The sequence below is a fragment of the Schistocerca americana genome, chromosome 9, assembly GCF_021461395.2.
Source record: "Schistocerca americana isolate TAMUIC-IGC-003095 chromosome 9, iqSchAmer2.1, whole genome shotgun sequence".
Taxonomy (NCBI): Eukaryota; Metazoa; Arthropoda; class Insecta; order Orthoptera; family Acrididae; genus Schistocerca; species Schistocerca americana.
Genome location: NC_060127.1, coordinates 209132568 through 209156740, shown reverse-complemented (window position 1 = coordinate 209156740; position 24173 = coordinate 209132568). Strand labels below are relative to the sequence as shown.

The window sequence follows — 24173 nt, the reverse complement described above, 5'->3', positions numbered from 1 at the left end:
TTCCTACTCCGAATTTTTCTTTTGTTTCATTCACTACTTGCTCAATATACACATTGAATAACACCGGGGATAGGCTACAACACTGTCTCACTCCCTTCCCAACCACTGCTTCCCTATCATGCCCCTCGACTCTTGTAACTGCCATCTGGTTTCTGTACAAATTGCAAATAGCCTTTCGCTTCCTGTATTTTACCCCTCCCACCTTTAGAATTTGAAAGAGAGTATTCCAGTCAACATTGTCAAAAGCTTTCTCTAAGTCTACAAATGCTAGAAACGTAGGTTTGCCTTTCCTTAACCTTTCTTCTAAGATAAGTCGTAGGGTCAGTATTGCCTCACGTGTTCCATTATTTCTACGGAATCCAAACTGATCTTCCCTGAGGTCGACTTCTACCAGTTTTTCCAATCGTCTGTAAAGAATTCGCGATAGTATTTTGCATCCGTGACTTATTAAACTGATAGTTCGGTACTTTTCACACCCGTCAACGCCTGCTTTCTTTGGGATTGGAATTATTATATTCTTCTTGAAGTATGAGGGTATTTCACCTGTCTCACACATCTTGTTCATCATATGGTAGAGGTCTGTCAGGACTGGCTCTCCCAAGGCCGTCAGTAGTTCTAATGGAATGTTCTCTACTCCTGGGGCCTTGTTTCGACTCAGGTCTTTCAGTGCTCTGTCAAATTCTTCACGCAGTATCGTATCTCCCATTTCATCTTCATCTACATCCTCTTCCATTTCCATAATATTGGCCTCAAGAACATCGCCCTTGTATAGACCCTCTATATACTCCTTCCAACTTTCTGCTTTCTCTTCTATGCTTAGAACTGGGTTTCCATCTGAGCTCTTGATATTCATACAAGAGGTTCTCTTTTCTCCAAAGGTCTCTTTAATTTTCCTGTAGGCAGTATCTATCTTACCCCTAGTGAGATAAACCTCTACATTTTTACATTTGTCCTCTAGCCATCCCTGCTTAGCCATTTTGCACTTCCTGTCGATCTCATTTTTGAGACGTTTGTATTCCTTTTTGCCTGCTTCATTTACTGCATTTTTATATTTTCTCCTTTCATCAATTACACTCAATATTTCTTCTGTTACCCAAGGATTTCCACTAGCCCTCGTCTTCTTACCTACTTGATCCTCTGCTGCCTTCACTACTTCATCTCTCAAAGCTACCCATTCTTCTTCTACTGTATTTCCGAAACTTCGCTAATTTTGATTTCAGTTCTTAATCTAGCTTCCAATGTCTTTGTTATCGTAGCACGTGGTAAATACGTGTCTGAGAACCTTACGTTCGCAGGCCGTGTCTCATAGTAATGCATCCTGACTAATTTGGTTAATTTAGGCATAATTTTTGTTTGTGATGACCACTTGTTAGCGCATTGTGACAATCGTTACATGTCATAGTTATTCTCGGCGTAAAACTTCCAAATTAGTTTCATAATTTCGTGAACGGTGCAATTATTAACAGTTCATTTTTATCAATGAATTCTTGTTCACTTGTTTCGGGTACTGAAGCCAAGTGATCGACTGTTTGCTGACCATGTGGATACTGGTGAGGTTTTTCCTTTACTCTTATATTTGTCTTGAATCTGTATGACAAGTGCACATGTGCGTGAATGTCGCTATTGAAAGATTCTTCTGACCCTTCCATAATTAACGATCAATCCTGCCGGGGTCTCCAAAACCCAGTTGTAAATGTAATTTCATAGCTCAGCCGAGAAGGATATTAAGAACAGCAACCATCACCCATTTATTAGTTATTTAGCTTAATAGTTTGTTCAGTTGAGTCTTGAATAAACGTGATATTTTTACAAGAGCACATATTTAATATTCAATACGAGGATTGCCGCACGGGATTAGCCGAGCGGTCTAAGGCGCTCCAGTCATGGACTGTGCGGCTAATCCCGGCGGAGATTCGAGTCCTTCCTCGGGCATGGGTGTGTGTGTTTGTCCTTAGGATACTTTAGGTTAAGTAGTGTGTAAGTTTGGGGACTGATGAACTTAGCAGTTAAGTCCCATAAGATGTCACACACACGTAATACGAGGATTGGATCTTTAATGGAGGCAACTATTTATTTACAGCTGGTACAAAATAGATACGTGTTTCAAAGTTTTACTGACCTTTGAAGTAGTCACCAGCATTGTGTATAAGCTGTTGCCAGCGATGTGGAAGTCGTAGGATACTCTTAGCGGTGCCAGTTGTGTTGACAGTTGAATCAGCGCGGTCTATTGCCAGACGAATTCGTAACAGTTCTGAAGCGAAGCCCTCAAGTGTTTCCTTCAGTTTAGAAATCGAGTTGAACTCACGAGGGCTTAAGTCAGGGGAGTGCAGTAGATGGTTTAGCACTTAGCAGCCCCATCAGTCAAACAAATCAGTAACAGCTCGCACTGTCCGTGCTTGAGCATTGTCCTACAAAATGATGGTCAGGTCCTGCAGAAAGTGTCATCACTTCTGTCTCTATGCTGTTCATTTTTGGAACAAAAGCTGCGACGTGCCTTCCGTATCAGCGATGACGACAACTTGGAATCGGAGTTGAAGTTTTTAAAGAGGACAGGGCTTTTAGGCGGAATATAAACCACGCTAATAAAAATGACGAGGAACCGCCTTCTCACTCGGTTAGGTTACCTTTCGTCTCTGGGCTCACTGACTGCATAAGCAGGATTCTAGAGAAAAACGGTATCCGAACATCTTTCTTTAATCAAAGCAAAATAAAAGATTTTTTCTGACGAAAACCCGATGCACGTGACAGTCTCCACATTGCAGGTGTCTATCGAGTGACATGTGGCTGCGGCACAGTCTATATAGGCGAAACGGGAAGAACTGTTAGAGAAAGCTTTAACGAACACGAACGACACACGCTACTAAAACAAAATGTAAAATCGGCAGTGGCGGAACATCATGAGAACTGTGGCTCAGACATCGATTTAAATGACGTACGTATGCTGGTGAAGGTTCGAGAAGCGGGTGAAATTTCCAAGAACGCATGTAATTTGAATAGAGGGGACGGCTATAGGGTTCCGGCATCTTGGCTTCCCGCCATCAAGGAAGAAAATACGCGGCCACGGCGTGCGAGCGACAGAAACAACGCGCTGCAGGTCGCCTCGGCGAAGGAAAATATTATGCGTAAACATTCCCCCTCTCCAGCTCTGTCCGTTTCGCATGTAGCCAATGATGACGGCCAGACAATAGCAGTAGGAGGAACTTCAGCCAGTATCCATTCTCCAGCCGAAGTGTGGAATAGTGTCTTTCTATCCAATGACGATGGGCCACCAATAGTATCCACAAGAGTTTAGCGAATAACGCCCCGTCTTGTGCGTAAGTGGAGGAATATTAGCCTATGACGATGGCCCACCAACGGTAGCCACAAGAATTTTAACCAATACTCCCACTTCTGCAGCACGAACGCGGCAAAACTCCCCTTTATAAGAGAACGCGACGCTAGTCTCTGGACATCGGAAGATGCTGAAGAAGGTCCCAGCAGAGGGGTCGAAACGTCGATTATTTTTAGAGGAAATATGACGCGGCCTAACAACCCAGAAGATTTTAACTTTAGTGACAAAGGCCACGAAAGCCTGCAGACTTACATGTGACATCTTGTTTGCATCTGTAAGTGAAATATATTCTGTTACTTTCTGAATCATCCTCGTATATCCGAGCATATAGTGTGGATCTTGTCAATTTGACATTTGTTGTGTGCTGCCCATACGTGTCGCCACATGCCGCAGTTTGAAAGGCCAGCATAGCAGATACGTGTGGAACTAATACAATATAAAGTTCCCATCGGTTTCTTCCTGTATAATTAATACATAAAAATTTGATTCCATGTAATATTATCTACTTTTTGTGTGGCTATACCTGTTTAGAAGTACATTATTTTCATTTGTTGAGTTTACACCGCTTGTTCTCTGCTTGTCTGCGACATGTCTTATAAAAACATGTTGTAGTCGTAATATATCGCGTGGCGCATTCAAAGGTAATCTGCCTCCCCACTGAATGAGAATGCAATATTCAGACATCTGAAATAAACAGCTACAACAGTGGGGAGTTTTATGCAATAATCGATTAATAGCATTCCTCTGTCGGCATTTCAGTTTACTTTATCGGTAATATTAGACGTTTCTCTTTGCGGTCTGCAAAATGACTTTCTCGGTAGTAGAAAGAATTGAAATTATGGAAACATATGTAAAAACAGGTTCGATTGAGGAAACTCGAGAAATTTTCGGGGTCAAGTACCCGGATAGAGGATGTTGTGGCTAGAGCAAACCAAAGACTGCGATTCACTGGCAGAACACTTAGAAGCTGCAACAGATCTACTAAAGAGACTGCTTACACTACACTTGTCCGCCCTATTCTGGAGTATTGCTGTGCGGTGTGGGATCCGTACCAAGTGGGACTGACGGATGATATTGAAATGCTCAAAGAAGGGCGGCTCGTTTTGTATTATCGCGAAATAGGGGAGATAGTGCCACAGACATAATACGTGAATTGGACTGGTAATCATTAAAACAAAGGCGTTTTTCGTTGCGACGGGATCTTCTCACGAAATTTCAATCACCCGGTTTCTCCTCCGATTGCGAAAACGTTCTGTTGGCACCCACCTATATAAGGAGAAATGATCATCACAATAAAATAAGGGAAATCAGGGCTCGCACAGAAAAAGTTAAGTGCTCGTTTTTCCCGCGCGCCATTCGAGAGTGGAAGGGTAGAGAGACAGTTTGAAGGTGGTTCATTGAACCCTCTGCTAGGCACTTAATTGTGAATAGAAGAGTAATACGTAAATGTAGATGTAGATGTACCAGCAAATAGAGCAATACAGAGTCTGCATAAAAATTGGCGCACCAATGATCCATGTAAAATGTAAAAGAACACAGTTTTGCTTCAGTTCGCACACCATAAGTTAATGCAGACATTCGCTGAAGAATTATTCAGAACCCAAAGAAGTCTACACGTAAACTGGCCAGCAGGCGCATGAAAGTTGGACGAGTTGCCAGGGAATACTGAAAAGTCTTAATTTGAAGCCATATCGTATAACGGTTGTGCAGCAATTACAGAAGGATGACAGTCATAAACGTGTAGATTACTGCAGCTGGCTTTTGAATAACATAAACGATGTGATTCTTCAGTTTCTCCCGGCGTATTTGTTGCTCGAACAGTCCACGTGTATACTGCCGGTCCATAGTGTCCAACGGGCATAATATTTCGGCGATCAGACATGTGGCCATCCTCAGGCGCGCTGACGAACTGAGCTCCTGAGGGCGGGCGGCCGTCTTAAATCCCTTCCCCTCGCGAGGCGCTCTCTCCGCGGTCCGCGCCCGTGGTCGGTGAGGCGCTGGCGTCGGCGTCCGTGGTGGCGTCAGTGTAATGGGCTTGTCCGCGCTAGTCGCCCGTTAGTTTACTTTGCTGAGCGTCTTTTTATGGTAATTAGACTCAAAGATGGTTACCACACCCTGCTGAGGTCGTAGCCGCAATCTGGGTTGATGAGTTCGTCCCTGGTACGAATTTTGATAGCCCCTCTAACGACGCTGTCCCAGTATTTAGATGTCTGTGCCAGGACACTGGTTTATTGGTAGCCCATTTCGTGATATTCGGACAAACAGTGCTCTGCTACCGCCGACTTATTTGGATGTTTCAGTCGAGTGTGCCTTTGATGTTCTCGGCAACGATCTTCGATGGTGCGTACGGTCTGTCCAAAATAAGTCTTCCCACATCGACACGGAATCTGGCATACGCCGGCCTTCTGTAAACCGAGATCGTCTTTGACACTTCCCAATAATTCTCGCGTTTTATTTGGTGGGCAAAAGACAGTTCCTACTCGGTGTTTCCTCAATATTCGTCCTGCGCCAGTATACGGTACACAGGGTGTTACAAAAAGGTACGGCCAAACTTTCAGGAAACATTCCTCACACACAAATAAAGAAAAGATGTTATGCGGACATTGTGGTGTCACCGCCAGACACCACACTTGCTAGGTGGTAGCCTTTAAATCGGCCGCGGTCCGGTAGTATACGTCGGATCCGCGTGTCGCCACTATCAGTGATTGCAGACCTAGCGCCGCCACACGGCAGGTCTAGGCTAGAGAGACTCCCTAGCACTCGCCTCAGTTGTACAGCCGACTTTGCTAGCGATGGTTCACTGCCTACTTACGTTCTCATTTGCCGAGACGATAGTTCAGCATAGCCTTCAGCTACGTCATTTGCTACGACCTAGCAAGGCGCCATTATCAGTTACTATTGATATTATGAATCATGTACCGTCAAGACCGACGTTCATCATTAATGGATTAAAGTTAAGTATTCCACCAGATACGTCCGTTTTTCGAAAGTCTAATTTCCTTGTCCTGTTCCAGACGTCACGCCAGCCTGCGTGAGCTAAAACGCGTGCCTTTCGGCCTCCTCTAGTAACACGGTGTTGGCTCTCCTGCCAACCACAACAGACATGTGTCCGGAAACGCTTAATTTCCATGTTAGAGCTCATTTTAGTTTCGTCAGTATATACTATACTTCCTCGATTCACCGCCAGTTGGCCCAATTGAAGGAAGGTAATGTTGACTTGGGTGCTTGTGTTGACATGCGACTCATTGCTCTACAGTACTAGCATCAAGCACATCAGTACGTGGCATCAACAGGTTAGTGATCATCACAAACGTGGTTTTGCAGTCAGTGCAATGTTTACAAATGCGGAGTTGGCAGATGTCCATTTGATGTATGGATTAGCACGGGGCAATAGCCGTGGCGTGGTACGTTCGTATCGAGACAGATTTCCAGAACGAAGGTGTCCCGACGGGAAGACGTTCGAAGCAATTGATCGGCGTCTTAAGGAGCACGGAACATTCCAGCCTATGACTCGCGACTGGGGAAGACCTAGAACGACGAGGACACCTGCAATGGACGAGGCAATTGTTCGTGCAGTTGACGATAACCCTAATGTCAGCGTCAGAGAAGTTGCTGCTGTACAAGGTAACGTTGTCCACGTCACTGTATGGAGAGTGCTACGGGAGAACCAGTTGTTTACTTACCATGTACAGCGTGTGTCTGCAAATGGTTCATCCAACAATGTGTCAATCCTCATTTCAGTGCAGATGTTCTCTTTACGGATGAGGCTTCATTCCAACGTGATCAAATTGTAAATTTTCACAATCAACATGTGTGGGCGGACGAGAATCCACACGCAATTGTGCAATCGCGTCATCAACACAGGTTTTCTGTGGTGATGTCTTGATTGGGCCCCATGTTCTTCCACCTACGCTCAATGGAGCACGTTATCATGATTTCATACGGGATACTCTACCTGTGATGCTAGGACATGTGCCTCTACAAGTACGACACAACATGTGGTTCATGCACGATGGAGCTCCTGCACATTTCAGTCGAAATGTTCGTACGCTTCTCAACAACAGATTAGGTGACTAATGGATTTGTAGAGGCGGACGAATTGCGTGGCCTCCACGCTCTCCTGACCTCAACCGGACATTTTGAACATTTCCTGTAAGAAAGTGTTTGAAGTCACGCTGGTACGTTCTGTTGCTGTGTGTTTCCATTCCATGATTAATGTGATTTGAAGAGAAGTAATTAAATGAGCTCTAACATGGAAAGTAAGCGTTTCCGGCCACGTGTCCACATATTTTCTTTCTTTGTGTGTGAGGAATGTGTCCTGAAAGTTTGGCCGTACCTTTTTGTAATACCCTGTATAGGCAGTGGCTATCTCTTTCTCCGTGACTTCTTCCGTCTCCACACGCTGTACTGTAGAGGTGGGGTGGAGAGCGCGTCTCATCTGCCATTCCGAGTAGCCGTTTTTCCGGAATACAGTTTCTAGGTGTTCCAGCTCTTTGGGCAGAATCTCTGCATCAGAGATGGTGCGCGCCCTGTGCACCAGTGTTTTTAGCACCGCATTTCTCTGCGCAGGGTGGTGGCAGCTATCTGCTTGCAAATAGAGGTCGGTGTGCGTTTTCTTCCTGTACAGCCCATGGCCTTGGGTGCCATCCGCTCTTCTTACGAGCATGATGTTCAGGAATGGTAATCTTCCTTCTGCTTCGGCCTCCATAGTGATTTTGATGTTCGGGAGTATGGCGTTGAGGTGTCTAAGGAAGTCTACGAGCTTGTCCCTTCCATGGGGCTCGAGCAGGAACGTGTCATCCACGTAACGTAGAAAACAAGTAGGTTTCCATTTGGATGACGCCAAAGCTTCCTCCTCGAAGTACTCCATATAGAAATTCACGACCACAGGCTAGAGTGGGCTCGTCATTCCGACTCCTTCTGTTTGTTCATAGAAAGAGAAAATACGTGGAGGTCAGAATGTGCTTGAAAAGGTCGGTCGTCTTCTCGTCACATTTCTGCGCAGTAAGCTCAACTGACTCGAAGAGGCACCCTGGTGAAAAACTCACCAGCATATCTGAGTATTTCCATCACATAATGAGTGATGGTTTCATCTTTCTAGTCATGTGAATTCGTAGAACACGAAGTACTGGGCAACCGAGAACCCTAGCATTGTGTGTCAGCAACCACTCTATGACGAAATAATCGGCGTTTGGTGCGTTGTAACGAGCAACATTAGACCTATATTTTTTTGACACGGTTGCATATAAAGAAATTTTTGATACATTTTATGCTCAGCTCACTGAATACTGCTTCTTACAACAAGGTGGGACAACATACTGCACGCCTAACGTATCCCTGGAACGAGTCGACGATGTCTTCACTGAGGAGAAGTTGCAGCATTAGAAAATTGCACCGAAATGCAGGAAGATCTGCAGCGGATAGGCACTTGGGGCAGGAAGTGGCTACTGAACCGTAACATAGACAAATGTAATGTATTGCGAATACATAGAAAGAAGGATCCTTTATTGTATGATTATATGATAGCGGAACAAACACTGGTAGCAGTTACTTCTGTAAAATATCTGGGAGCGATTTGAAGTGGAATGATCATATAAAATTAATTGTTGGTAAGGCGGGTGCCAGGTTGAGATTCATTGGGAGAGTCCTTAGAAAATGTGGTCCATCAACAAAGGAGGTGGCTTACAAAACACTCGTTCGACCTATACTTGAGTATTGCTCATCAGTGTGGGATCCGTACCAGATTGGGTTGACGCAGGAGATAGAGAAGATCCAAAGAAGAGCGGCGCGTTTCGTCACAGGGTTATTTGGTAACCGTGATAGCGTTACGGAGATGTTTAGCAAACTCGAGTGACAGACTCTGCAAGAGAGGCGCTCTGCATCGCGGTGTAGCTTGCTGTCCATGTTTCGAGGGTGCGTTTCTGGATGAGGTATCGAATATATTGCTTCCCCCTGCTTATACCTCCCGAGGAGATCACGGACGTAAAATTAGAGAGATTCGAGCGCGCACGGAGGCTTTCCGGCAGTCGTTCTTCCCGTGAACCATACGCGAGTGGAAAAGGAAAGGGAGGTAATGACAGTGGCACGTAAAGTGCCCTCCGCGACACACCGTTGAGTGACTTGCGGAGTATAAATGTAGATGTAGATGTAGGATCGAAATGCCAGTAAACATTTATGGCCACCACATTCGTCGGACGTAGCAACATGTGATTTTCAGTTGCAGGGACATTTGAGGAACACGATCTATGAAATAAATCTATACCCAATACTTCACTGAAAGGCAACATCAGCCGTGAATTGCTGCCACTGATATCCGAACTTGCCGGCCGGAGTGGCCGAGCGGTTAAAGGCGCTACAGTCTGGAACCGCACGACCGCTACGGTCTCAGGTTCGAATCCTGCCTCGGGCATGGATGTGTGTGATGTCCTTAGGTTAGTTAGGTTTAAGTAGTTCTAAGTTCTAGGGGACTTATGACCACAGCAGTTGAGTCCCATAGTACTCAGAGCCATTTGAGCCATATCCGAACTTTACGCCGGGTGTATCTGAATATGATTAAATGTGCACAGCTCCCTATTGATGTTACAAGGAGTCACTCTCAACATCTTCTATAAATGTATTTTTCACTGTGTTTTTTATTCTAAATAAGTGGTAAGTTCATTTCAGTTCTTCGTTTCTGTAATTTCACTGTAGGTTATATCCTTTATACTGACACGGACTACTCTCATCTGCGCCACCCTGTATTAGTAGATAACGTATTAGATTTACATGTTTATCGTATTTTGAGCTTAGTATAACACCAATAGTGCGAAGCAGGCTAATGACTGAAAATAGATAACACAGAGTCCGACAATTATACAAGCTGTACAACTTTGCTTCCGCCGTTTTTTCACCAACATTTGAGTCTTTGATGAAACAAATTGGTTACACATGTATCATTCAAAATATTTTCCATCGCTGGTCACTACTTTCTCCGATCTTTCGGCCTTTGTACGAATCCAGCGTCGAAAAAATTGTTCATCTTTTGAAGCGATCCACAAATCGATCCAATTTGTGACTTCTTCATGAGATCGGAAGTGTTGGTCAGCCAGGCCGTGCGCCATTGATCTAGACAGGTGATAGTCAGAGGGAGCAATGTCTGGAGAATACGGCGGGTGGGGTGTGACTTCCCATTTCAACGTTTCGACCTCTTTTGCGACGTGGGGTCGATCGTTGTCGTGCTGCAAAATCCCTTTACCGTGCCTCTCGCTGTATTGCGGCCTTTTTCTTTCAATGCTCTGCTCAGACGTATTAATTGCGTTCGATAACTAGCACCTGTGATTGTTTCACTTGGTTTTAACACCTCATAGAACACGATGCCGAGCTGGTCCCACTAAATGCAGAGCATGATCTTGGAGCCGTTAATATTCGGTTTGGTAGTCGACGTGGAAGCATGGCCAGGATATGCCCATGATTTTTTGCATTTAGGGTTATCTAATGAACCGATTTTTCGTCCCCTGTCACAATGCGATGCAGAAATCCCTTCCGTTTTTGCCTCTGAAGCAACTGTTCACAAACACACGAACGCTGTTCAACGTCTCTTGGTTTCAGCTTACACTGGACTCAAGTTCCTTCTCTCTCAATTCTGCCCATAGCCTCGAGACGTTTTGAAATGGCTTGCTGTGTCACTCCCGCTAATCGTGCCAATTCTTCTTGAGTTTGACGAGAGTCTTCACTCAGCAATGTCTCCAGTTCTGCATCTTCGAAAACATTCTCTCTTCCACCGCTATGCTGGTCTACGACGTTAAAATCACTTTTCTCGAAGCGTTGAAACCACTCACGACACGTTCTTTCACTGACAGCGTCCTTACCGTACGTGCCTGAGAGCATTCGATGAGACTCAGCAGCTGGTTTCTTCATTAATGCAACAAAACAGTAACACCTCCCGCAAACGACGAGAATTAGGCTCGTAAACTGACATTTTCATTCAAGAACAACCTTTTGATGCAGACACAAATGTTTGAATGAGGTTATGTTGACCGAGGTCCAAGCCAACTGCCTGACGTCTGCGACCTGTTTCTTTTGACCGCTACTTACCTATCGGCAAACAGCGGAAGCCAAGTTGTACACTTTGTACCTTAAAACTAACTATTACGCGAAGTGTGTTAGACATTGGCTCCACAACGGTCGTGATAAACTTCAGTCACAGAACTCTCTGTTCTACCTGCTAACAATATTTTTGTTCTCTAAATAAATCCCTACGTTGTTACGGTTCTCGGCAGAATTTGAGTCGCAGCGCTTCGTATGGTTACCAGAAATTTTGTCATATGGTCTACTGCATGAACAACACACGGAAATGATGCATACCATCACAATATGTCTACAGCAACAATAAATAACATACATACTTAAACTACACGCTGTAATCCAAGATACAAAGGACAAGGATCAATGTCCGGGGTGTTCAAAAAGTCTCTCCGCAGTGCCGTATGATTGTTACCCGCAATGAATATACCGAAATGAAACTAAGTAAAATATAAGTTATTAATTTATTGAATATTAATTTTTACTTACAGATTTTCACATTAAATGTTTAAAGTGCCCCTCCCCCCCCCCCCCCCCCCCAGTTGTTGAATACACAACTCAATTCGTATGATCATGTTTACAAACACTAGTTGTAACATTTCTTTTGTAACAGAAGCAGTGAAAGTGGATATTGCAGTTTTCAATTCATCGATGGATTTAAGACGGTTTTTATAGACAGTTGCTTTCGCTGCACCCCAGAAGAAAAAATCAGGTGGTGTTAGGTCAGTGGCCTCTGAAATTATGCGATCACCAAAAACATCAGCAAGTAGTGACATTGAAACGCGAGCTGTATGCGCGGTTGCACCATCTTGTTGGAAATAACCGTTCAGTATTTCACTTAACACAAGTTCTCCTCTGAATGGGTACAGAATGTCACTGCAGTATCGTTGTGCGTTTACTGTTTCGTTGAAGAAAATATGGGATCCACAATCCGACGTCTAGAAATTGCAATCCAAACTCGTATTTTCACAGAATGAAGTGGTTCGTCATGAATACACAATGGATTTCCAGTACTGCACATACGACAATTTTGCGAGTTCATGTACCCGGATAAATGAAACCACACCTCATCAGTGAAAAACGTTCCATTAAGAATATCCCTTCCATTTTGTTGAACGAAATTTTTGAACCGTTGACAGTAATGCAGTCACTTGCCATGATCAGCATTTTCAGTTCTTGCACGACAGTCACTTTGTATAGGAAAAGTTCTAATATTTTCCTTACAGCTGTGTGGGCCGTTCCGACACTAACATCGGTTTCCTGGACGAGTTTTCTTACTCACTTGTTCGGACTCATGGACATTTTATCGGAAATATCGAGTAGTTCATCCTCGGACAAAACGATAGGGCGACCACCTCTCGGTGCATCTATCACTGAACCCGTACTTCGAAATTTGTTGATCAAATCTCGCACAGTATCGCGATGTGGGAGTTTTGTCTCCAGGGAAACTGAATTAAATGTTTGAGCACTTATTCGACTAAAAGCACACGTTCGTCAATGGTTAGCATTTTAACACTGACAAAAACGAAACAAACGAACAAAGAAACTAAACTTAAACGTTCACGCCAACACGTAACGACACACACCAAAGATACTACTGACGCTGGCTGAGATAAACGAAACAGTGGAATGCTGGGAGAGTCCACTTGAAGGGAAGTAACCATGGCAGGCGAACAATCATGCGGCACGCGCGCTAACAATCATGCGGCACTGTGGAGAGACTTTTTGAACACCCCATATGTGTTAAATACACTCTCAGGGGGAAAAAAACAAAAAAAAAAGGAAGACGACGCCGCCAGAAGCAATTATCCGAATGGGACGGAAATCGGTAGATGAGGTATACCGGGTGATCATAAAGTCAGTATAAATTTGAAAACTTAATAAACCACGGAATAATGTAGATAGGTAAAAATTGACACACATGCTTGGAATGACATGGGGTTTTATTAGAACCCCAAATTGCTAGACGCGTGAAAGATCTCTTGTGCACGTCGTTTGGTGATGATCGTGTGCTCAGCCGCCACTTTTGTCTTGCTTGGCCTTCCAGGTCCCCAGATCTCAGTCCGTGCGATTATTGGCTTTGGGGTTACCTGAAGTCGCAAGTGTATCGTGATCGACCGACATCTCTAGGGATGCTGAAAGACGACATCCGACGCCAGTGCCTCACCATAACTCCGGACATGCTTTACAGTGCTTTTCACAACATTATTCCTCGACTACAGCTATTGTTGAGGTATCATGGTGGACATATTGAGCATTTCCTGTAAAGAACATCAGCTTTGCTTTGCCTTACTTTGTTATGCTAATTATTGCTGTTCTGGATAGATGAAACGGCATCTGTCGGACATTTTTTGGACGTTTGTATTTTTTTTTCTTCTTATAGAACCCCATGTCATTCCAAGCATGTGTGTCAATTTGTACCTCTCTATCAGCATTATTCCGTGATTTATTCAGTTTTCAAATTTATACTGACTTTTTGATCACCGGTACATTGTAAGTAGGCTATTTAGGTTTTCTTATTGGTAACGCCACGTAGCGCTCTGTATGAAAATCACTGGCTGTGCTGTGTGCAGTCTGTGTCTAGTTTGCACTGTTGTCTACCATTGTAGTGTTGGGCAGCTGGATGTTAACAGCGCGTAGCGTTGCGCAGTTGGAGGTGAGCCGCCAGCAGTGGTGGATGTGGGGAGATAAATGGCGGAGTTTTGAAATTTGTGAGACTGGATGTCATGAACTGCTATATATATTATGACTTTTGATGACTATTAAGGTAAATACAGTGTTTGTTCTCTATTAAAATATTTCATTTGCTAACTATGCCTATCAGCAGTTAGTGCCTTCCGTAGTTTGAATCTTTTGTTTACTTCCGTAGTTTGAATCTTTTGTTTAGCTGGCAGTAGTGGCGCTCGCTGTATTGCAGTAGTTCGAGTAACCAAGATTTGTGTGAGGTAAGTGATTTGTGAAAGGTATAGGTTAATGTTAGTCAGGGTCATTCTTTTGTAGGGATTTTTGAAAGTCAGATTGCGTTGCGCTAAAAATATTGTGTGACAGTTTAGTGTTGATCAGAATAGGTAAAGAGCGAAATGTCTAAGTACGTTCAGTTCTGCTCAGCTGTTTGAAAATAAAATAATGTAAGAGGTTTATCAGCACAGTAATTCATTAATTTTTCTAAGGGGACGTTTGATATGTCGACCCTTAGCCGAGGATACCTCACTGGAATCTTCTGATTTTTTCTTGTAGTTTGTGCAATTAGTGCAGCCTTTGTTTATTGATAGCGCGTAATTGTAGAGAGAATTTCCTTTGTAGTTGCAGTTTTCATTCTTCTACAGTAAAACAGTTGTGGCATGCATGTAGATTTGCACCAAGTATTTCGCAGCTGCGCTTGCAATTAACGAGATATTATTTTCAATGCTATGTTAATGTGTTTTCTTATTTTGATCTTCAAATTGTGCTTTTCTGTGTTATCATGTGAAATATTGTGACAATAATGGCGTGTGAAAAACGTAATACTAGGCTCCAAAGTAAACTGAGAAATGACAGTGAAGACAAAAGCAGTGTGCTAGCGCCACCGTGTAGTGAATTAACTAATGTTCAAAGTAGTAATTTGGTAATTGTGCATAGGGAAATGGAGCGGGCTGCAAATAATGGTATAGGCAGTGAAACAATTAGTGAACAGGGAAGCATAATCGATCGATCGGTCGGCAATAGCTCGCCTCAGGAATCCGAAATGACAGGACACAATCTCGCAAATACTGTAGATTCAGGTTTTGGGTCCTCACCGTTTTCTCAAATAAGTCAAGACACATTTTCTGCTTTTCAAAATGCGAATATTGCCGGTTCAAATGCATTGCCGAATAGCACTGAGGAACATGTTTCAGACACCATTGCATTGTTATTACAATTAATGCAACAAATGGGACAAAAGCTTCAAAAGTTAGACACAATGGAACAAAATCTTCAAAAATTAGACACAATGGAACAAAATCTTCAAAAGTTAGACGCAATGGAACAACACCAGAGACAAACACAGCAACAGTTAGACGAAACGGTCCAGCATGCAGTTACGATTCAGGGAGAAATTCTCCACCACGCGACCGACAAGAAAGAAACTGCAGAAATTACCGACATGACGACAGACGATATAATCATTACGACAGACCTGAATTTCATCACATCTGGCGAGATTCAAACAGGGTTGGGCCCTCTCGACAAGGTGAATTTGTAGAAGTTAGGTCTCCTAATCCTAATAGCGACGCGCCAACAAAGAGACAGACAATGACTCGCACCGCAGGCAGCCGCGTGCGCCGGCTGGCTCAGAGAAAAATAACATAGACGCTAACCTTGAGAAAAATTCCAGTATTCTTTACCGACGTATACCGCATGATAATTGCGTTCAAGTTGAAACTCTGAGTACTATGAAGAGTAAAATATTGCACCACATTTACATGTAAAACCGTTTATTGAGAGATAATCTTTTTTTTTTTTGAACTTAGTCTTTGCTATAGAATTTTTCACTTTACATTACTAGTATGCTTTGTCAGACTTAGAATCTGTTAACATGCAACAATGTTTGAAGTTAAATATCCAGTCAAGAAGCAAGAGAACTTATTTAAACAGAAATTGCGAATGCATTGTTATAGTGAACAGACGACACAATGTTGTTATTTGTACATTCTTGCTTGTCAGTTGCACGATTACGTAACGACTATCAGGCTTACATACTTAGAACATATACCGGTACTGCTAATGAGATTTTAACGCAACATTTTGGTTTACTTGAAAATACATTCTGGATTTAAAGTACTTTCTGCGAGATACCAGATGACACAGTGATTAGTTTATGTGACAGCTACACGATCTTATCACGATGCTACTAATGAGTGACAATTTGCAATTTTGCTTTTGCGGTGTTTCTGTTTTATATCTGCACAGTTTTTCTGAATTCTTTTGGAAAGGAAAACATGTTTTAGTAGTAACTTTTGTGGTATAGCTACAATGAGACAGCCTTTTCCGTAACACAACACTACGTCACAGCACAGTACTTTCTTGATCACGGTAAGGTACGTAATAACTACGATATCTATATGCAAAGCATTTCACTTTCGTTTATGATGAGGTAAGTACGTTGACTTCAGCAGAACTTTGCTTACAGAGGACGATAACTACGACACTTCCACAGAATTATCTTACAGCAAGACGCACATTTAGCGCTATTGGACATGCATTTGAGTGATTAATTTTGTACTTAAACCATTTATTTTTCAAGATTTTTGAATTAGAAAGAAAGTTTTCTGTGATACATTTCATTCCATTGCTGTAATCTGTAACACCTGAGGGTATAATTACATTAATCCTCAGGGGGTACACACCTACTTTGTGTACCATGTGTTTGGCAAGCACAAGGAACCATAGCTAATATGGTATTTGCTTATACAACTTTACACATCGGTACCATATTTCCTTAACACATAAATTACACAGCTGTCTGATCATTTAACTGAGAGAAAAAAACATTATTTTTTACTACGTCAGTGACAAATGTTTACGCAATTACACTGTTGGATAACTTCACACTTACAAAATTGTATTTTGTCTGTACTTTGTGAACTGTTCATATTTTTTGGAACCATTGTGATACTACGAGAGCTTTGAATGATGTATTTGGTAAGGGATCATGATTTTTGAAGTACGTTTGAGGTAGATGACTTTATTGAAGGTCTTGAAGTTATTGAAAGAAGCTGCAACGATTCTGAAATGTGATTGATCTGTTATGATGTTATTATTACGATGATGATGTGTATTATGCTGTTGAGGTATGTTTATGACCAATAAGCTGATGCTATATGAGGAATTTGATTATGCTATGTATTTGTTATGATGAAATATTGAAGAATTGTCGACGAATATGTATATGTCTAATAAGGTAAGGAATAATGAGTAGTGGTTAGGGACTCTGACTTATGAAAAGGATGTTGGAAACCACGAATTGTACTTTAAGAGTTATGAAATGTGTGTAAATATGTGAATGTATCACAATGCTGGCGAATATTTTTTGGACACTGTTATATTTATAGGATTTTGTTCCTACAGATTTGTAACGCAAATATTTCGACCTGTGAAATTTTATTTGTATCATACTGTCACTGTAGCGGAAACCGATGTCGTAAATATTTCGGTAAGGAAGATAGGTCACTGTAAGCACCCAGCTGTACGACGGTCGCCTGGGAAAAAGCCATTAGTGTGTGCCTTTCAGAGGCACAGGTGAAAAAAAAGGAAAGGCCATTAACCTCGCTATTGACATTCCTTTCTAGAAAGCATCGAAATACGACACGCTCATTACTTGGAAAGATACTTACATCTGCACACCTCATTATGACAAGCGTCTTTCTACGAGAGTTGAGAGAATTTCTACTAACTTATGAAATGCCACATGACTATTGAATGATATTTTTATGCTTTACTTTGTACTTAGAAGCTTATTTCATTTGATATCTGGTTTCCAGCTGTGTTGCAACATTGGTTTTATAAAATAAAATTAAATGCATTTGCTAATGTGAACACTTTCTGCCAACAGATCTATTAAATAATAATTTTATGATCCACACTCTTCGAAAAAGGAGCATTTGGAATGGAAAGAACAATAAGAAGGGATTAATACAATAACTGCATACATAATTTTCTTTTCAACTACTTGGTAAATTTTTTGGTAGAATAACGTCTTGTGGTGCACCACTTTAATGACATAGATATTAAGATGTGAATAGACATTTCCCTTATCTGCATTGTTGTCTTTAGTGTACTATTTTTTCTGCTTGAGCTTCGTCATGTTTAGGTATAAGTTATTGCATTTGCTGTTGCTGCTTGCCAGGCATAGTGCTACTAAATTTCACTTTGTATTACTCTGTGAAGCCAGTTTTACTACTGATTTATTTTTCTTTTTGCTGCACATTGGCTCATATTAGTGATAATGTTGCATTTGCTCCGCAAATTTAGATTTACTGCTGCTAGCTTTGCCAATTTGCATTTTTTTGTCATTGCTGTTTGCATTAATTGTTTTGTGCTGCTGCATTGCCTCGTCCCTTAGTATATATATATCTGAGCTCAGTAGATTTAAGTTAGCTTAAGAGGGGGTAGACTATATAAGGACCTAACTATGGAGAATAGGGAAAGAATGCACTGAGAAGTTATATGAAAAAGATTTGGGCCAAAATGATTATTGTACAATGAGCAATAATTATTTTGAAAGAAATATGGTCAGAATACAGAAAGGAGGTATAGATAGGACTTTTTGGGAATAATGATGAATGAAGGGAGATCTCCAAGAAGTAAAGACAGTTTTGTTTGCAAAATACTGCAGTAAAACAAACCCTGTCCTTTCCTTGTGATATCCCACTATGTGTTTGTGTACCCTTGTGTATTTATGTTCTTCCTGTCTTTATGTGTTTATCTGATAAGAGATATGTTGTAGAATTTTTCTAATAATGTGTTATTTACTTTGTAAAGATGTTTAGACATTATTTATTCTGTTTTGTTTTAATGCTCATGTGTGAAGTTGATGTTTCAAAAGTTATTCTGATCTTTTATGTATGTACTTATGTCATAATTCTTGTAACACTGATGTACATGTTTATTTCTATTCTTTGGTAAAGCCTGTTTTACTACAAATGTTATCTGTATTGTTATGTTATTTAATGATGTATTTTGTACCTTTGTTATTGTATTCTCATGTTATAAAATTGTAATTGACACCAGTTCATCAAATTAAGTAACTTGTAAGTTACATTTCACTGCACACGTTTCTGTTGGTCATAATATATGCACAGTATGTGAGAAGCTGGGACTGTTAGTGCTTGCACGTGTCTTGGTAATTCAGCAAAGGACTGGATAACAGCATTGCTGGTTCTAAGGACATTTCAAAAAAAAATTTTTGGTGAGTGCACAAGTGGTGGTTTATGGACTTGCTATATTCTCTGCAAGACTTCTAAGGACAATTCCAAAAACTTTGTGCGTGCACAAGTGATGGTTTATGGACTTGCTATATTCTCTGTAAGACTCTTCGATGGTGATTGTGCACCTGCACAGTCGCAACAGATGGCTGCTGGCGGTCTCTACAAGGACTACAGTGGGTCTGCATCTCTGGTGGTCCACCAATACCATTATTTCTACAAGGACTGCAGTGGGTCTACATCTCTGGTGGCCCACCAATATCACAATCTCTACCAGGACTACAGTGGGTCTGCTCTGTGATGACCTACCTACCAGTATTCTTCAAAACTTCGACTGACTCTCCTATAGGTTTGCTCTGTTGTGGCCTATTACCTGTCTGCATGTCAAGAGTCAGCACTGTCTTTCCGTTGGTAGGACAACACTACTTCTTCAAGACTGCATGGAAATCCACTACTTCCGTGTGCATTTTCTTTTACAGCTCAGACTTTGAGAAAAACACTGCTATTTTACTGCTATGAACGATCAGGACTGTCTTTATGGGACTGTGAGAAAATTTTAGCTTTTGACCAACATTGTATCAATAAGTGTGTGCATTTGATATCTTTGTTATTGTAATTATGAAAAATTGTAACAAATCATTATTGGCCACTGCCCAAAACAATTTGTAAAATTTTTTGTGGGGAGCATGGGGGCTATGTAAGTAGGCTATTTAGGTTTTCTTATTGGTAACGCCACGTAGCGCTCTGTATGAAAATCACTGGCTGTGCTGTGTGCAGTCTGTGGCTAGTTTGCGTTGTTGTCTGCCATTGTAGTGTTGGGCAGCTGGGTGTTAACAGCGCGTAGCGTTGCGCAGTTGGAGGTGAGCCACCAGCAATGGTGGATGTGGGGAGAGAAATGGCGGAGTTTGGAAATTTGTAAGACTGGATGTCATGAACTGCTATAGATATTATGACTTTTGATGACTATTAAGGTAAATACATTGTTTGTTCTATATTAAAATCTTTCGTTTGCTAACTATGCCTATCAGTAGTTAGTGCCTTCCGTAGTTTGAATCTTTTATTTAGCTGGCAGTAGTGGCGCTCGCTGTATTGCAGTAGTTCGAGTAACCAAGATTTGTGTGAGGTAAGTGATTTGTGAAACGTATAGGTTAATGTTAGTCAGGGCCATTATTTTGTAGGGATTTTTGAAAGTCAGATTGCGTTGCGCTAAAAATATTGTATGTCAGTTTAAGCACAGTCATGTATAATTTTTCTAAGGGGATGTTTCAACATTTACCGGCAAAAACTCATTACAATTTTTAAAAAATTGAGCTTCACAAATTAAGGAACTCAGTAGCATGTTGGTTCACCTGTGGCCCTTATGCAAACAGTTATTTGCGTAGTTTTGATTGATGCAGTTGTTGGATGTCCTCCCAAGGGATATCGTGCCAAATTTTGCCCAACTGGCGTGTCAGGTCGTCAAGATCCCAAAGCTGATTGGAGGGCGCTGCCCATATTACTCCAAACCTTCTCATTTTGAAAGAGATCCGCCGACATTACTGGCCAAGGTAGGGTTTGACAAGTATGAAGGTAAGCAGTAGAAACTCTTACTGTGCACAGGTGGGCGTTATCGTGTTGAAATGTAAGCCCAGTGTGGTTTGCCACGAAGAGCAATAAAATGGGCCGTAGAATATCGTCGACATATCACTAAGCTGTATGAAAACCGCGGATGACAACCAAATGGGTTCTGATATGAAACGAAAAGGCACCTCTGACCATATCTCCTGTTGTCAGGCTGTATGGTACACGACAGGTTGACATCCCACCATTTCCTGGGTTGCCTCCAGACACGTATTCGCTGGTCGTTGGGGCTCTATTCTAAGTGGGACTCATCACTAAAGACAATTCTACGCTAGTCAGTGATATTACAGACCTGTCTGGAGACGTGCTGGACAGTGGTTGGATACCAATCTGACTATCGCCAGCCTGACAATGATGGTTTTTTCATAGAAGGACCCATTTGCATATCATCTGCTCACCCTTACAGCACAGCGGTACGTCGAAGATTTTGTAAGCCACGTTTTGTTGCCTTTCATGGTAAGCCATACTGGCCAGTAATCCATCCAGGGCTTACATTTCAGGAAGATAATGCACGTCTGTATTCGCTGAGAGTTTCTACTGCTTCTCTTCATGCTGTCCAAGATGAGAACGTTTGGAGCATTAGGGGCCGGACCCTCCAACATCCTCTGGGATTTTGGCCATCTACTGCACCAGACAGACAGAATTTGGCACAGTATCCCTCAGAAGGACATCAAACAACTCTGGTAATTCATACCGAGCCGAATAAATGCTTGTGTGAGGGCCATAGACAAACCAAAGCATTATTGAGTTGCTCAATTTGGGAACCTCCTTCCTTTCAATAAATCGTCCAATTCTTCTGAAATTGTAATCATTTGTCTGTATGTACATGTACATCACATCTACCAATTTCCATCCCATTCGAATAATTCCTTCGTGCTGCGTAGTTTTTTTTTTGTGCCTTAGTGTGTGTATTAGGTAATAACAGTGTTCTTACTATGTAACCTTCAGTGTGCTGACGCTTCACTGCTTATATTGCTTTGTGTCCTGAACCTTAGAAGTTCTCCGTGATTTATTTGGTTAAGGGTGTTTCTTATAGCTGCCAAAGAATTAGAGTTGCTTATTTCAAGCTGAAGTGCCTCGTGTACAGTGATGTTGCCCCTGATATCACTGTTGAGAGAACCCTGTAACATAATATTATCCGCTGTATTAATCGCTTCACAATCGCATCTGTCTGATTGACTTTTGCCAATTTTATGCAGATATCCATATCCTGGTGCGGAATGGATCATGCCTCTACTTGGATTGGTGTTCTTCAGTACTTCGTGTACTTCGGTTTCTTGCTTACACAATGATCAGGGAACAGTCGATAAGCATGACAGACAGTGTCCTTATTGCCTCACCGCGTCTGCTATGTACCCATTTTCCAGCACTTCAGTTGCATTTTAATAGTGACTAGTGGCACACTCTGCTGGCTTCAGATGGGTAGCACTAAGTACCTGCAGTTGGACGACTTGTCTGACATAGGGTTAACAACTTATACACCCAAACCTCCCTCGTGAATCAGTCTACACACTGGTGAAAACCACATCAAAAGCCCTACAGTAGTTCCTGAAATTAGCCTGAATACACAGGCACAAATTGAGCAAGGGAACTTTAATTTATACCATATGTAGATATAGAAGTGTTACCCAGTGATTTGTCTTACTTCTAGAGGTACATGTGATGAAAGAATGAGTGATTATTGTTTTATTGTTATTCTACATACCAAGCACCCCTAGCCGGTAGTTGAACGTGACCATGACGATGCCATGCTGAATGAGCAGATCTGGCCCGAACCACTCTTCATTGCCCGAGAAGGCAGACAGTCCACCTCCGTGTATCAAGAACATGACGGGTAGGCCACGGGCCCCTTCTGAAGGTAGCTGGTGGAGAAAAACAAGAGCTCATATCATCTTCATGGAAGAACCTTGCAGAAGTCTCAAAATGTTATTGGGCAGACAGCAAGGGAATGGATGCACCACAAAAGGACAGATTGTCGAAACGAGGGCTCATTTTGCACCACTGAAAGGCTACAGATTTTAATGTAGTTATGTGTTCCAATTTGTTTAAATTTGCCATGTTGTTGGCAGAGTGCAACAATCAGGACCCTAAGCATGTCTGTAGAGGTTATCAGTCAATATTCACATACATTGTGTTGTGACTTGGCAAGACAGCCAAGTCACTATGTGAGGATGCCGAAATGCACGCGTTTAATCTCACGCAAACTGGCGTGAGGTCTGGAACAGGACAATGTAATTAATATAGCCAATAAGGTAAGTTGTTGCAGGAATACTTAACTTTAATCCATAATTGGTGTACATCACTCTAGATGGTACATTGATAACAATCTCAATATAACTGGTAATGGCGCCTTGCTAGGTCGTAGCAAATGACGTAGCTGAAGGCTATGCTAACTATCGTCTCGGCAAATGAGAGCGTATTTGTCAATGTAGCATCGCTAGCAAAGTCTGCTGTACAACTGGGGCGAGTGCTAGGACGTCTCTCTAGACCTGCCGTGTGGCAGCGCTCGGTCTGCAATCACTGACAGTGGCGACACGCGGGTCCGACGTATACTAATGGACCGCGGCCGATTTAAAGGCTACCACCTAGCAAGTGTGGTGTCTGGCGGTGACACCACACATTGTATAGTATCCTTTTCCCCATGGCTTCACCCATGTGCAGATGTCACACATATTTTGCACATTCCTCCTCTTCCTTCCCCCTCTCTGTCTCCACCCTCCCTCCATCTCTCTGCTGACCTAATCCTCCCACTAACCTCCTCATCCCCAGTCTCTCTATCTCTTCATCTCGTCCATCCTCTCCCTTTGTCCACCTTCTCCAACCCCTCTCTCTGACCATATTTTTCTGCTCCTGTCTCAGACCAATACCTTCTCTCCCTCTCTCTGTTAACCTCCTCATTCCCTCTCTTCCTTGTCACCTACTCACTATTCCACTACATCTTCCACCTGCCTCTTGCATCTCTCCCTCCTCCTCTCTCTCCTTGTCCATCTCCTCCTTTTCTCTGCTCAACTCCTCCTCCTCCTCCTCCTCCTCCTCCTCCTCCTCCTCCACACATATTCTCTCCAGTTTCTGCTCACCCTGTTAGTATCCATCGTGTCCTCCCTCTCTCTGGCCCTTCTCTTTTACCCCATCTGTCAATCGATCCCCTCCTGTCCCCTGTCACTCTATCCAACCCCTCTTGTGCCCATCTCTCTGTACATCCCCTCCTCTACCATCTC

The 24173-nt window shown here is 42.4% G+C and overlaps 1 protein-coding gene across 1 annotated transcript in view; it reads right to left on the bottom strand.

Annotated features, from left to right (window-relative positions):
- Window positions 1-24173, bottom strand: part of LOC124550936 (esterase FE4-like) — a 128007-nt gene that overhangs the window by 87797 nt on the left and 16037 nt on the right. Inside the window, exon 3 of the mRNA XM_047125744.1 lies at window positions 22661-22817. Within this exon, the coding sequence (XP_046981700.1) occupies window positions 22661-22817 (157 nt within the window). The remainder of the gene's footprint in view (window positions 1-22660; window positions 22818-24173) is intronic.